At 40.4% G+C, this 15804-nt stretch overlaps 3 protein-coding genes across 5 annotated transcripts in view; 1 reads left to right on the top strand and 2 right to left on the bottom strand.

Annotated features, from left to right (window-relative positions):
* Positions 1-9443, bottom strand: part of LOC108574960 (syntaxin-1A) — a 39426-nt gene extending 29983 nt beyond the window's left edge. For all 3 annotated transcript variants that reach the window (XM_017937636.1, XM_017937638.1, XM_017937635.1), the window contains exons 1-5: positions 9192-9443; positions 6730-6816; positions 5468-5567; positions 2956-3030; positions 2640-2822 (exon numbers count right to left, since the gene is read on the bottom strand). In XM_017937636.1, coding sequence (XP_017793125.1) covers positions 2640-2822; positions 2956-3030; positions 5468-5567; positions 6730-6816; positions 9192-9224 — 478 coding nt within the window. In that variant the 5' untranslated portion in view covers positions 9225-9443. The remainder of the gene's footprint in view (positions 1-2639; positions 2823-2955; positions 3031-5467; positions 5568-6729; positions 6817-9191) is intronic.
* A 760-nt stretch (positions 9444-10203) lies between these two features.
* On the top strand, positions 10204-13196 carry LOC108574893 (GTP-binding nuclear protein Ran). The gene is made up of 3 exons (XM_017937549.1): positions 10204-10239; positions 10816-11293; positions 11465-13196. Exons 2-3 carry the CDS (start codon positions 10862-10864, stop codon positions 11678-11680), a joined length of 648 nt encoding a protein of 215 aa, XP_017793038.1. The 5' UTR covers positions 10204-10239; positions 10816-10861; the 3' UTR covers positions 11681-13196.
* A 145-nt stretch (positions 13197-13341) lies between these two features.
* Positions 13342-15513, bottom strand: LOC108574908 (elongation factor Tu, mitochondrial-like). The gene is made up of 6 exons (XM_017937575.1): positions 15437-15513; positions 15153-15205; positions 14881-15046; positions 14475-14782; positions 13694-14355; positions 13342-13592 (listed from the first exon to the last, which is right to left on the bottom strand). Exons 1-6 carry the CDS (start codon positions 15471-15473, stop codon positions 13403-13405), a joined length of 1416 nt encoding a protein of 471 aa, XP_017793064.1. The 5' UTR covers positions 15474-15513; the 3' UTR covers positions 13342-13402.
* Between the last annotated feature and the right edge of the window lie 291 nt (positions 15514-15804).

Below are 15804 nucleotides of genomic sequence, written 5' to 3' on the forward strand. Positions count from 1 at the left end.
TGTAAATGTATATCGTTAACTTTTATTTATTTAACAGCTCTATAAAATAAGATTGTTTACGCTTTTTATAACGAAAGCAGAATTACAACAAAAATAAAAGTCTGAAGAAGAGCTATCTTTGATGTTCAAAATGTGAACCGTTGTGCCTTATACAGAAACGTGCTCGTCTTCGGATTTCACTGGTAGTAATGCCTAGTTTCATTTCTTGCTTCATTTTTGTAGCAGCTTCTTCAATTTTTCTAATAAGATGATTTTTGTCTCTAATTTCCTCCGCGTAAACTAAATCTTTCATACATCCCCAAACATAATAGTCTACTGGAGTTAAATCCGGGGACCTAGGTGGCCATAGTATGGGTCCGCTTCTTCCAATCCAACGGTTAGGAAACTGCTCATTTAAGAAATTCCTCACAGTCAGACGTTGATGAGCAGGGCAACCATCATTTTGAAATATTATTTGATTCCTTACATTCAATGGCACTTCGTCTAAGATGTCTGGCATAACATTCTTTAAAAATACCAAATAATTGTCCCCGTTTAAATTGTCTGGTAGATAGTATGGGCCTATTAATGTTTTTCCAATCACACCTGCCCACACATTTACACTAAATTTTCGTTGAAACGATGTTTGCCTTTTTACATGGGGGTTCTCAGCTGCATCAGACCAATAGTGTAAATTGTGAAAATTGGTGATACCTTCGTGAGAAAATTTCGATTCATCAGTCCACACAATGCTTCGAAGAAACAGTCGATCTTCCATGTCAGCATTCAATAAAAACCGACAAAAAAGCGTTCTTCGCTGTGGATCACCTTCTTCCAGAGCTTGCACTGATGTGTAACGAAAAGGATGTTTTCCCTCGGCGTTGAGAACCGACCAGACTTTCCATATGGACACATTAAATCTATGTGCAATAGTCCTAATGCTGGTGGTAGGATCAGCCTCAAATGCCTCCAAAATTTGTTCATCAACATCAGCAGCATATGTTGTATAAGTTACTCCAGGTTCTTGGTGATGTACACTTCCAGTTTCATGTATGCGTCGATATGTATTGATAAATACCTGGACGTTGGGCACTCTTCTTTGTGGAAAACGTTCTTGGTATAATCTTCTAGCACCAGATGCATTACCGTTGGCTTTTCCATACATAAAAAGTATGTCTGCGTATTCAGCATTCGAAAATGTCGTCATGATAAAAATGTGAAATAACAATACAGTTGTATTCAATAACTAAAATAAAAGTATAACGGTATAAGTGGTATTAGTAGTACAAAACTTTTACAGAAACAAAAATACTAAAACACATAAAAGACGTAAAAATGCATCCACAGCCTCTGCTCAACTAAACAGTAACGACTTTGTACAGAACAGTCAGCATAAACGCTCAACTGTTTTCTCGACATCGTTGGTCCAAGGGCGACAAAGAAAGAAACTAATAACTAAGGAAGTGGAAAACTGTTGAGTGGGAGATAGCGATTTCCAACAATCGACTAATCACATATTGCCATAAATAGAGAATAGCCCCTCTAAAAAAGGTAGGAAGGCGATCGCAGCGTACCGCTGGGTACATCTATTGCTCAGGTACAAATAATTTGCAGAAGATGGTTAAAGTGTCACATACCATTAGAAGCAGGACAAAACAAAGAAGTTTTTACAAAAATTTTAATTCCATAGGAACACGTTGTTTTTGAGAAAAGAGCGATTAAAAACTTACTTTAATTACAAGACACAGTATACAGGCAACTTCATTCGCTTACCAAATGTTTAAAATCATATTTAGAAAAATTTTATTGTGTGATTTAGACGAAACATGTTCTGAAGATAAGAAAAAATATAAAGTTGGAGTTTATAATGACCATAATAAACTTTCTATAATCGTTTACTTCGGAAATGTCCGGTAATAAGCAAAATTAAGAAAGTGGCCAATATCTCAAATACCATGACACCTTGTATAAAGGTATATATAGCTAAATATGTTCCAAATGACCTCCTCTTTCACCCCTTGCAAACTTTCTATCGACCTACCAAACACCCTGTATAACAATCAGTGAATTAAAAACCGTCCGAAATACTCAAAATGACAACAACAAGGTCAAAAACGGAAGCAGCTGCGATGCAACAGGCTCTCGCCGAAAATCGTAAGATACATATTGTGTGTATTCAAGCGGTCACAGACATCTTACTATTATATGGAAAATCGACGGCTGTGACCGTCTTGTCCCAATAGACGATCGACAAAACGACGGTCACAGGCGTCTTCTCCGCGAAAGGGTTAATTACTATTTAAAATATTTGTAATTACTTTCTATGTCCGCAGGCTACACAACCTTTTTGCATTTTCTATCTGTATATAACACGAGCAGGTAAATTAAGACATTAAAAACCTCAATAAGACCTTTACCTGTAACTGTACCGCCAAAAGTGTCTTCCCCCAGTGAGAAAAACCTTAATTTGTTAATATTTTAGTTTTTCCGTAGTTCTTGCGTTTCTTCCGTCCTTGAACAGACTACAACGCATGGCCCTGAGTGCCGCAACATCAACCGGTGCCGATTCTTGAGAGTTTAATTTATAACCTCGCTACATATATCGTGGCCCCGACTACATATACCTCGAAAAACAAATTCACACAATCATTTCCACTTACTGATTTCCAACTGTCGCTGTATCCTTCCCTTACACCGTTCTCTGTAATCGGTTTGCGTTCGATTGTACTCCGTCATCACCTCGACGAACTTCCTCGAAAGCGTCGAGTGCTGTGTCTTGCGTATCCTCAAATCCGCCGACGATTTGTTCGTGTGTTCCTCTTGCTCGATATTTTGCTCTATCACTGAACACCGAAAACGTAACGTCAAAGTTTATAGCTGCACCGACGTTTCGTCCCCTCTTCATTACCCTCTTCATTCTCGCACTTTCGAAATCTGTTTTTCGAACAAGTTTCGCTCTTCTTTTCTCTTACTTACCCTTCAACTTGGCTCTGACTTTGTTGGCCGTTTTCTTGATGTCGGACATCAGGTCTTCCAAATCCATTTTGACCTCTGTAACGCAAAAAGAGAAATGTAACGGTTCGCTCTGTGGTGCCTTTGTTTGGACCCACAGCATTCGACGAACTTACAAGTTCGTACAAACCGACCAACATAGAGGGAGTTTTGGCTTTGGTCATTTTCGAAAAGTTCTCGGTGCTCATCGCTCGTAGAAATTCGGGCTTAATTAGGAAGGTTTGGTTAAACGAGGCTTCGATGCGATCGTATATCATGTGATTCGTCGTCGCGAGAAAAGGAAAAATGGGACACTCAATTCTAGTTGAACGACGTTTCCTGCTGTCATCGGCACAGTCTTCTTCATCTGACCCCGTTAACATCGAATAGCTCACCCTTTCAACCCTACTTTCTAACCTCTGTGCATGTATGTGTGTTTTCGATTCGCCGACAGAGCTCCGCGATCAATTTCATAGAACAAAATAATCGTCGGGCTCCGCGTCGATCCGTATCAAGTCAAGGATCGTATCGATAAAGAAGGAGATTCAAGCAAGATTTAAGAAATCTGGTTCGGTGAAATTCGATCGAGATAGTCCGTTGGCCTCGTGGGCGCGTGCACGCGTTTCCATCGACGTTGGGCGCCGGGTGACGGGCGAGGGTGCGCGCATTCTCCTGCGTCGAGGGTGCTCGATGGAATTGGGTTAATACAGGGTGGAAACGTGCCAGACCTACTTCTAAAGCCTCTCGAGAACTCGGCACGCCCGGGAGATACAGGACGCTTGAATTCGATCCAATCGCCAGCGCGTTTTGCGCCCCAGAAAAATTTCCTTCTTCTTCCTCCTTCCTTCCTTCCTTCCTTTCATTCTTATTTTCCATCTCTTCTACAGCGAATCGATTCAAAGATCGAATGAGTCTTCAACTATCGCGTTTCCAAGTGACTTCCGGATCCAACCAGCGCTATCAGTACGTATCGACATAGCGAATCTTCCTACCGACCTACGTGTATTTATTCGACCAAATCCGTTTCCTTAAGATAGGCGAGCACTTACCACCCAAGATTCGCCCTTCGATACGCGACTCGTTCCGCTCTCATATTCAATGCTACCCGAATACGAGCGACACATAACCGTCATTATCACGTGGCTGCTCATTTTAGGTGGTGATAAATACCAGTTTATCAAGCAAAGAGAGTAGCTGAAAACCAATACGAACAAGATTCGTTGCTCCAAGAGATCAGAAGAAGCGTTGCTCGAAAACTGAAAGAGTGATAGGTAAGATCAGAGTTTTTCCAAGAGGCTGGAAGTATCGGTTGGTTTGGATAAGTAGAAAATGAGCTCGATCGATCTTTTCACTTTAGCACTACTTGCAAATCAGCCAAAGCCAGACGCAAAAGTACGTATGTGACTGCGGTGCATCGATCGCGTCGTCTGTCGCGAGCTTCTTGTCGTTTCGCGATGACGAAAACAATTACAAAGATCTTGCAGCGTTACGGTCGTCTTCTTTGCGAAACGGAACAATTCTACTCCCGATGTAACATTAACCTTCTCCATGCTATTTCCCAAGAGCTTCGACCCTTAACGCATAATTGTAAAGCCGGCAAGTTGACCGGGTTATACAAAACAAGAGGGCAACCGGATGAAGGAGAAAAAGTCTAACGCCTGGATATTGGAACGAATTATCACACGGCACCGAAACAAATAACCGTGTGCACGGTAATCGAAAAGATTCTCTCTACCCTGCCACGTGCGTGGAAAGGATCGTTTCAGCAGAAAACAAATCTCTACTTTCCCAATCTAGATTTACCCTCGAGCAACAAAGGAAATCCTATGTCGTTTCATTTCACTGGATAGATCGTGCGTGCAATGCACAGGAGGAATCGAATGGACTCAAGGAGTTTAATCCCTTTTGTTACCACCGATAACTATAGCCACCCATCGTCGAGCGTTCGCTATATCCTACCGGTGAGACTATAGTCACCCATCAAAATTTCAAGCATAGCATGGTTTGATATTTCCAAAGTAACTGATTTACTTTTACCGAATTATTTTGATGGAATTGTCTTAAGAACTGTGAAAATAACGAAAGAAATAATGTTACGCTCTGTTGCTAAAGTGTATTCTCGCGTCTTGAGTGCCTCGTATTGCAGCAGCGTACGCACGGCCAGTACTGCCGTACCGGAAGGGTTAAGAAGACTAAATATTCGCATCGAAATGTGCATTGCGCATTGTCGCGAGGAGTTGTAACAGGGAAAGGATAATCCAATACTAATTAGCAACTACAACGGCAACGAGGACGACACCGATTACTATCTCCCCTACACTGTTCTACCTTTTTTTCTTGAATGTCTGCCAATTGATCGACCGGTAAAACGCTCCAGAGGGATACGCTCGTGAAACTCTGCCTACACCTGTAGCGCGATGTAGTGCCTCTACGTGAAAGCTATAAAAGAACCAATCCGCGAAACGTTTACGAGTGTAAGGGAATCGTCGAAACTCACTTTCATCGGTTTGTGGTGCCGACAAGATGGTACTGTGCAATTTCTTCACATCTTCCACGTTCTTCTGGATCTTGTCTATCATCGCGCGGATCTCTTCCACCTATGCAAAAATGACAAGGCATTAAACCATACGTCGTCGGTTTTGCAGTCGCATCGAGAAAAATTGTAGAGACGAACAAAAAGGAGAAAAAAAGGAAAGGACAATTTCTTAACCCTTTTTTGCTCCGTTTTCTCGTTGACATACGAAAATCATAAAGCATAAGAAAAGCAGCAAAACATAAAAGAAGGGGGTAAAGGTAACGGGAATCTCATGTTCCAGATATTAAAAGGCGACCAAAGGATCGTCTATCGATTCTACGACAACGAACTGCGAAACGTTTCACCTTTGTCGAAGTGGTCTCTTCCCACGCAAACCAATACGGAAAAGTCGGATACGAAAACAAGCGAACGACGTTTCGAAGCGAGCCCACGCAAATTGCATCGAACGCAAATGTCAACGATACACACCATTCGCGGTAAAACTTCCTGCCTGCTTTGAATCGTATGCGCGCGCACGTGTGTGAGGCTTCATGTGTCGCCTCCAATTTTGATTGTTTACCCGATCCTCTCATTTCCCGAACAACCCATCATCATCATCATCACCCTCATTCCGAATCGAGCCTTGTATCAACCGCGTATCATTCAACGATCATGAATCGGATAACGGTTATATTTAAAACAGTTTCTCTATAAAAGACACGACGTAGTTCGGTTCGGTTCGGAGTCGTCTCGACCTAATTTTCCAATATCGAGACGAACCTGTCCCAACAGAAATTTTCCTGCATTTCGACATCAACGCCGTCGTCATTTCTTGTCAATTGCTCGCTTACTAAAAGGGATGAACGCCCTTTCAAATTCCCCTAATAGAAATGAAAAAACTGTTTCAACTCTCGTTATTACGTTACTACGGGGGCCTTCGGTAAATTTATACGCGCATTGTCCCACGTGCACGCGAGTCAGCTTTCGATTTCGTGGTAGTCGCAGAGCGGAAGAGGAATGCGTCCGCCCGTTTTTACCCGGTTCCCGTCAGTTATACCATTGATTCGTTGTGCACGCCCATGTATCCATTCCTCGGTGTCGGAAACCAGGAAAATTCGAGAAAAACAAGAGATCCAATACCGCCCGTATCCATAAGCAAGAGAATCGCGCAAGGGAAACCATATTGCTCCAAGAGAAAAGAATCAGCTTGAAGCGAAGCATACAGGTTGTTTCTCGATACTCACCTCCGCGAAAAACTCGGTCATATAATCATCGGGCGCGCCGACATTGACGGACACATCGTCCGCCACATCATCGTCGTCCGACTGGGCCTGAAACAGTTCAATGCATTTTCGTTACCGAAATGAATCCAGCAGAACGAACCAACAATCGATACAAATTTCTATCTACCCTTTTTCCAACATTTTTCTCGCTTTCACCACTTCTGTTCCGTACAGAAGAGACACAAGCTAACTATCCGTTTGAGAAACTCGTGTCGTGACTTCCTTCGGAGGTGGCGACCGACCGTGAGGTGTTCTCTCTCCGAGGAGATTACTCTCGTTGACAAATACCATTAACGAAAGTATTGTCGAATCGACATCATTGAGAAAGGGGTAAGAACCAAAACGGTTATAGCGGCACCACGCGCAATTCTATATTCGCCGAATCGATACTTGCTCTCTATACTCGAGCCTCCAATTAATAAACGCTCTCGTATACACGCGTCGAGCATTCCGTCGGGCACACGATACCTTTTTGCCGGCAAACGAGTATCGAGAATCCGGTATTATCGTTGGCTCGTTACGATCGATATTTGCACGTTTCTCACCCCAACCGACAGCTCTGATAGTTTCGAAGTCGCGCCCGCGACAAACGCGTTCCAAATACGAATCGAGCTCGCACTGGTTGCGCCGCCGTCGACTTTAACCCGCTTCTACCTGTGCTACTTTAATTCGCTCTTTATGCAAATACATCTATATTTGGGCTAATGTACCATTTTCACCCCCCCCCCCCTTTATTAGCCCTTTGTTCCTACCTCCTTAACTTATCTGCCTAGCCAAGTGCCGACTAAGCAAAATTTAGCGCGAGACTGTATATCGATTTCGTTTCTTGTTCTCCTTTCATCTCTTCGTTCTCTCGGGAGCACTTAAGCTATATATACGCGAATATCGAGGTTCCTTCTAAAAACCGTAAACTTTCTCTTTTTCCATACTAGACCAAACGAAAACGATTTTACGGCTTTCATCCTTTCAACGTTTCAACGACGCAACATAAATCGAACGCACGTCCCCTTTACTCGTTTTCCTACGCGTTACATCGCCTTACTAATTTTAAGTTACAAGTCAAACAGACCATGATATACACAAATGTCGAAAAATCGATTCTAACTCTAACTCATTGTTTGGCTTCTTTTGCGCTACCCCAGAAAATTAGAAGAACTCGATTAGAAATTAATCCAACATAGATGATACGCGCTAAATGAATTTCCGCTCACGATAGAACGAAATTATTTTACCGCCGATTCTTTGCCATCCTTCGAACAACGTCAAATATAGCACGTGATCGACATAAATTTCAGAAAAAGAGAGATTTTCCTCCGACGACAGTTGTTGTTTACCATAGTACAGAATGTGCGTTTTTCTATAAGAAAATTAACAGCATTACTCCCAAATTCAGTCCTGAAAACGGGACGAGAACAAAGAGAAAAAAAGATTTGCCGGATGTATGAATGCGTGTGCTCAGATACGCCCCGATACACGATTCTCCCAAGTGTTGGTCGCCGCCTCTGAGTCATCGACACCGACTCTATTCCGACGTACGATCGGTCACCTCCCAATCAAACTATAAAAATACCCGTCAATACTCCGAACATTGTATCACAATGCTCTTCAACTACGTGTAAAAGAGTAAATCTTTCATCCGCTTGTATGACTTGTGCCGGCATCACAAACTCTGTCATCGTTACGAAATAACCGATGACGAAAAACGTATACATATTGGCAAACACCTGTCAGTCACAGGAGACATCTCTCTCTCTCTCTCTCAGTCTCTCTCTCTCCCCCTCTCTCTTTCCGTCGCTCATTCGCTCTTTTCCTCTGTTCAACTACTCGATGGTTGACAGGCAAGCAGACATCTCGGAAACGCCTTCTTTCCTCTTTCTTCGTAAACCAGATCTGAACGAACATCGATTCGTTCAGCGATTGGTATTTCGAGGAGAAGAAATTGACCTCGTCTAACGAAACAACGACGAGCTCTTACACGTATACGTATCAAGCAAAAACATCATCGTTTCATCGAACGTTACGAAAATGCGAACAACACAGGAACAAAGTAACGAAATTGCAAACACGAGCACGCATGAATTGAGATTCATTAGAGAGAGAAAGAGTGATAGATAGATAGATAGATAGATAGATAGATAGATAGATAGATAGATAGATAGATAGATAGATACATAGATAGATAGATAGATAGATAGATAGATAGATAGATAGATAGATAGATAGATAGATAGATAGATAGATAGATAGATAGATAGAGAGAGAGAGAAAACGCGCGTGAATTAAGAAGATAAAGGAAAAAGAGAGAGGAAGAGCGAGAAAGAGGGAGAGAGAGGGGGTGAGAGAAAGAGAAAGTTAACGAATAAATTCACCGTTCAGTGAAGCGGCTCGTTTTCGAAAAATTTATGTAGCTGTTGAAAACTCACCGCAACGAGGGCTGCTAATCTATCCTTGGTCATGGCGAGGGTGTCGAAGTGTTGCGAATCAGCGGGTGTACGAAGTGAAGAGACTAGCAACTAATCCCATTCACGATTTTATCCATGTACTATGAGCACGACCACTAAAAACTAAAGGAAACGGACGCACAAGCGGCGAGAGACACGATCATAAAATCGATACACTCATGAACTCGCTTGCTTCTGCAGTGCCGTCCGTTCTGTTACGCATGCGTCGCTGACGTCAACTATACTCAGGACCGAACCTAGACTTCACCGTAGCCCCACCTTAACGATATGTCGCCCCCTCTATCACGCCTAAAACCACCCACCAATCCACTTGTATCAAACAAATTTTCATTCGCCCATATTTTCCCGATTGAGTAAAAATCCTGACGTATTCCAATATAATATTTAAACGTTTCCTTCGAATCGACCTTTTCATCTAGTACATCATTACTTCGAAAATTATCTCTAATTTCGTATTTCGTCAGCTGAATCGAAAAAGAATATGTAATAACACGTTTCAAAATAACTTAAGGAGTTTCGGATTAGTTTCATGAAACGAGAGAAAGAAATAATGACAAACGAAGGAGAAGAAAGAATGAGAAACAAACAACAACCTTGAAAGTATGTACATACGTTAAATTTAATAGTTACCGCCTATCATGTATCGGACTTAACGCGCCCTCCTGCGCCAATACATCGTTCCACGTACAATACGTACAGAATCTAATTCCCCCGTTAAAAACTAAAATTCTTCGATACCGGCTCGATGTAGCGCGCATAAAATAGATGTCGCTGAATCGCGTTATGTTCTTAGTAGAATTTTTCTGAAAAAAAAAAAAGAAAAACACCCATACCTGCATTATTTTAATCATTTCATTTTAAAAATATTCCAATTTAATTTTTTCATACACCACCGATTCAATACTTCTTTTAAATTCAATCACATTTTGTTTAACGAATGACGAAAATGCGGACCCCTATCGTCGAGTCGAAGGAACGCCATTGTGAGCCGTAACGTCTGTGCTGCAGGGTAAGTTTTATCGGTCATTTTCACGTACACGTTGCTTGCCGGGAAATTTCGTACCTATATTCTCGAATTTTCACAGACTCGTTATAAATTAATCGTCAGTTAGTCCGATCGTTTGCAATTTTGATAAAATTCCGTGTAACCGTGTGGTAAGATTAATGCGAAAGCTTGTGTTACATACGGGAGGCGCCATTCTTTTAGCGGAACGTGGTGAATCTGTACGTTCCCTTGACTGAGAGCGCGGGACACATTCACCAACCGGCATCCTTTCTTAACATCGAAAATATGATAAACTAACATTCTCATACGTCCGTTTGCGTACTAATCAACATTGCCCATTATTTTCCAATTATTTCACGTTCTATTCAAACAGTCGCGATCATATCGATCACGTTTTTAATGCGTGATACGCGCGATTTGATACCTAGCCGCTTCCAACAGCTTCGAAATACATGTATGATTATTGCAACCGGCTTTTCTACACCACCACGTTCACTTTCACCACTTATCCTATGTATTCAACATCTATACTTCGTTAATCGCTTCTCCACATTTCGAGCGTCATTTTTGCTTTTCCAGGTTTCTGTCTGTCACTCCAGTTATCGGATAAATCGTCGATACTAAAATGGCACAAGAAGCTGATATACCTACTTTCAAATGCGTATTAGTTGGCGATGGTGGTACTGGAAAAACGACATTTGTCAAACGGCACTTAACCGGCGAATTTGAAAAAAAATACGTCGCAACTTTGGGCGTAGAGGTACATCCTTTGATTTTTCACACGAATCGAGGTGCCATTCGATTCAACGTTTGGGACACAGCTGGCCAAGAAAAGTTTGGTGGTCTTAGAGATGGTTACTATATTCAAGGACAATGTGCTGTCATTATGTTTGATGTTACGTCAAGAGTAACGTATAAAAATGTACCCAACTGGCACAGAGATTTGGTTCGAGTTTGTGAAAATATACCTATCGTACTTTGTGGTAACAAGGTTGATATTAAGGATAGAAAAGTAAAAGCAAAGAGCATCGTTTTCCATAGGAAGAAGAACCTTCAAGTAAGCAAACCTTTGTAAACTTTTAACTTTCTTACATCTTATGGTTTTGTAAACTTTGTTAAACTTATAAATCATGATGTTTGTCCTTCTAATCTGATACACATCTTTCGTATCTGAGCTGTTCAGTGGATACATGTTCAAAACGAAAAAAATTACTCTCTGTATTTTCAGTACTACGATATTAGTGCAAAAAGCAACTACAACTTTGAGAAACCTTTCCTATGGTTGGCGCGTAAGTTGATCGGCGACCCAAATCTAGAATTTGTCGCGATGCCAGCTCTTCTTCCACCAGAAGTTACCATGGATCCACAATGGCAGCAACAAATCGAGAAAGATCTCAAGGAAGCCCAAGAGACCGCGTTACCAGAAGATGACGAAGATCTCTAGTTTATTACATCGTGTGTATGATAAGATTAGGGGCAAACCGTACACAAGCGTATTTAGTACGTTATGTACTTGTGTGCCTCTCCAATAGATCGAAGATTCTTTCTTGAATGGAATTAATGCTTGCGCGTACACACTTATATTTCATATCATACAGTTAATAATGACAGAGATATTTCTGTGATTTCACAGCTCTCGAGCTTTATCTTAAAGAAACGATACCAGGAATTGATGAATACCATTTTCTCGCACGTAAAATGTTCGTGTGTGTGAATATATTAAATTTTCTTGTGGGTATTGTACACGGTTCCAAGCATAGCGTATCTCTTTCATCGGTTTGTTTGTACGATTTGATCGATACAACGCGGTTCGATAAAATTTTACGTATCGTGTCACTTAAAAATTAATCGACATTCGACGTTGTGCTTATTCCACGATCTTTTCCGTCACTTACATATTATGTATGCGTTGGGTACGCGTATGTTGTGCGAACTAATGTATTTAGCGTATTTGATGTATAACTTACCGATAAACCAGATTGTCGGCCCACTTTAAGGCATTGCCGTCAAAATAGTTGAACTTTTCTTGCTAATTTTATTATACCTTTTGTATAAGGAAATACGGCATGTAAATTGCCAACGTTCGAACGAGCAAACGTGGTGCTGTTTCGTTATGATAAATAAGGTGAAGAATTAATTCTGTAAGAAAGAATCTTTCGGTACGGTCGAAACGCTAATGCTAGAAGTCACTGTTTACAAAGCGCGCGCCCACACCACACACACACACGTACACGTACATGTGCACAGAAACAGAGAAACATACGTGTATATCAAATTGGGAAAACTGTCGAAGTAGTTCCATCTTTACCAATTGATAATATAACCTTTGCTGCTACATACAAATACACACAAATTACGTGACACGACGATGGACGAAGAAAGAAAAAGTGTGGATGCGTAGTACCAATTGGACAAATGGTGCAGCAAACGGTCTTTGTGAATAATCTAAAATTCCCAAGCACAGTGTTGTATTTTGAAATAATGTTTCGATTGAAGCGAAGCACGATTTGTAGTCAGTTGCGCCTGTCCACGATCATGAGGACTGTTTACTATTTTTATAAGCGAAGGTGAATGTATGATTTGTTCAACTTAAATTATATAAACAGTGTTTTTCTTTTCTATACAAAAACATTCGTTTCGTTGGGAGACAGAAAAAGCGTTGCAAACGTTCCTTTCCCAAATTCCCTCATTTTATTGTTTGTCGATTATAACGCGGAAACACAGGAGTAAAAGTGTACAGAAATACCATAGCACTTATATGGGTGGCAAGAGAACATAGCAGAAACAAAGAGTGCGAGATAACTCTTACTACGTATTTCATTTATTCCGCTCGAAATAGCTTGTACCGTTGATGTATTGAATTCAATAAATCATTGAACTGTTTCTTAAAATTACGACACTCGAATCGTTTTTATACACGTGTGTAATACATTTGTATCTGCGAGAAAGAATGAACATTGGAAAGCAAAAGGAAAAAACAATATTGATAATAGAAATTACTCATTTTGAAAATAATGTTGTATAAAAGAATTTTTTATTCAATGGTACGTCTATAAGAGACATATACTTTTGAGATACGTGAATCGATCAATCGATAAAATGCATGGGTACTAATACACGTTAGATCTAATTCGTTCAATCAAACGCGATAAATGCATGAAATAATTCAATTATCAGCTTCAGCTGTTTGTTGTTTCACTTTTTTTCTACCTTCCAGAATTGCTATTCGTTCGGTTTCATGAAGATCTGGCAATAAATCGACAATCACTCCAGTTGCTACAGTTTTTGCTCCATCTCTTAATGTAAATCGGTGTCCCTTTTCACACACCATCGGTCTTATTAGTTTGAGTACAACGCTAGAAACAGATAGACAGACACGTCGAATGTGACATATGACAGAGGAGCGGTGAAAATAAGGTTTATTTTTTTGTTGCAATAACATTTGAAGATGACTTACCTGAAATCTTCACCAGGCATAACTATATTTTTATTTAGGAAATTAAGTTGACTCGTTACGTCCCACGTTTTGCAGAACATGTGAGCGTGCATTAAATTACTGATAGGTTTCTTTCTGCCTCCTTCCGCGTTTGTCAACATATATACCTGACACTCTAAATGATCGTGAGCTTTTATCGAACCTGGTTTGCATAATATCATGCCTCGTTTGATGTCTTCTCTCTTCAAACCCCTAAGCAAAGCACCCATTTGATCTCCTGCTTCTGCTTCTTCGAGCGTTTGGTGAAACATTTCTATTCCCGTTATCGTGCTCTTGATCAGTTTATTGAAACCGATCAGTTCACATTCTGTGCCTCTCTTTATTTTCCCGCGTTCCAATCTACCGGTAACCACCGTTCCTCTACCCGAAACCGAATAAACATTTTCTATCGGTAATAAGAATGGTTTGTCTAACTCTCTGATTGGTGTCGGAATATGAGAATCCACGGCATCTAGTAACTTCATTATTGCATCGCGTCCTATCGTTGGATTAGTACCATTTAGCGCAGAAAGGGCACTCCCCTTAATGATGGGTACTTTTGCTCCATCATAACCCATTTCAGTTAGCAAATCTCTTACCTCCATTTCTACCAAATCGACCATTTCTTCGTCCGCTGCATCAACCTTTAAAAGCAAATGTAAATTGATTAACGTTTGAAATTACATGGTAAAAATTCTTTAGAAAGTTCTGATCTGTTGCTGGGCAAGCAATGCTGTACGCATTTTTCCTAAAGAAAACTTACTTTATTGACGAAAACAACAATATAATTGATACCAATCTGTTTGGCAAGAATCAGATGCTCTCTAGTTTGTGGCATAGTACCATCGGTAGCAGCAACAACTAGGATAGCACCATCCATTTGTGCAGTACCAGTGATCATGTTCTTTATGTAATCAGCATGTCCTGGACAATCGGTGTGTCCGTAATGGCGGTTATCTGTCTGGTATTCGATGTGAGCCACATTAATGGTAATACCACGTGCTTTTTCTTCTGGGGCATTATCGATATCGCTATATGCCTTCGCTTTTGCCAACTCCTTTTCAGAAAGAACTAGTATAACAAAGAAAAAGTGTTTTTGTAAACGCACATAACGAAAGAAGTTAGAATGAGAAAAGGAAAAAATACGGTGGGTTGGGAGTTGAAAATACCTTTGGTGATAGCTGCGGTAAGAGTTGTTTTTCCATGATCCACATGACCGATCGTACCAACGTTACAATGCGGCTTGTTTCTATTGAAGACTTGTTTCGTACTGTAAACTCTTTGAGTTATCACATTCGCTAAATACGATCCTGCTCGTAATTGAGCATGCAATTGCTGAAAAAAATGAACAATTTCAGTGTGCAATACGAAAGAAGGCGAAATAAACAGAAAACACAGAATAAACAGACGATGAAGAAAATGACGATTGTGATTCTCTTACGTGTTTAACAAGATGTTCGACAAAAAACAGCTGCTTCACAGTATTTCTGAGTGCTAAAACAAAAAAAGAAAGAAAAGAAAGAGAAACATCAAAGGCTTTTAGTGAAAGAAGAAGGTCAGGATAAAATTTGATTTTGTTTAATTCCATTTGATTCTAGTAGCTTCCATCTTTACGAGATTGGAGAATCACTGTTACTGCGTTATTGTGTTGTTATATTAGAAATAAATTGGAAATAAATTCGAAATGAATCGTTTATCTGAAGGAAATTTTGTACCTTCACTTACCAGGATTGAGAATCATTTTCTTACAACTAAACGCCATGCTTTATTTCGAATTTTCTAAACTTTTAACCTGTAATTTCACCCACGTCTCTGAACAACGCAATCGACAGGGGCGACACACATGGACGAACTATCGAACGAATTGCGTAACGTTTACGGTACACATTAAGCATATAGTACAACTCCGTTTTAATGAAAATTTTTGCCTCACATTCCCTTCTATCTACACTTTATTTTATTTATATTCTTTTTACGAAGAAAAAGTTTGAACACGATTCATTCTAGGTTAGGTTTATTTTCAAGATTTTCAACATGTAAAATCCCACGATGCTTCTCGTGCTCATTGGCTAAGACAGTTTGTAAACGATAAT

This window comes from Habropoda laboriosa, unplaced genomic scaffold (genome assembly GCF_001263275.1).
Source record: "Habropoda laboriosa isolate 0110345459 unplaced genomic scaffold, ASM126327v1 scaffold210, whole genome shotgun sequence".
Taxonomy (NCBI): Eukaryota; Metazoa; Arthropoda; class Insecta; order Hymenoptera; family Apidae; genus Habropoda; species Habropoda laboriosa.

Coding starts and splice junctions, on each gene's coding strand:
- LOC108574893 (XM_017937549.1), top strand. CDS start 10,862: ATGGCACAAGAAGCTGATATACCTACTTTCAAATGCGTATTAGTTGGC. Junction 11,294..11,464: donor ATAGGAAGAAGAACCTTCAA/GTAAGCAAACCT, acceptor CTGTATTTTCAG/TACTACGATATTAGTGCAAA.
- LOC108574908 (XM_017937575.1), bottom strand. CDS start 15,473: ATGGCGTTTAGTTGTAAGAAAATGATTCTCAATCCTG. Junction 14,783..14,880: donor TACCGCAGCTATCACCAAAG/GTATTTTCAACT, acceptor TTGTTATACTAG/TTCTTTCTGAAAAGGAGTTG. Junction 14,356..14,474: donor TTGTTGTTTTCGTCAATAAA/GTAAGTTTTCTT, acceptor TTGCTTTTAAAG/GTTGATGCAGCGGACGAAGA.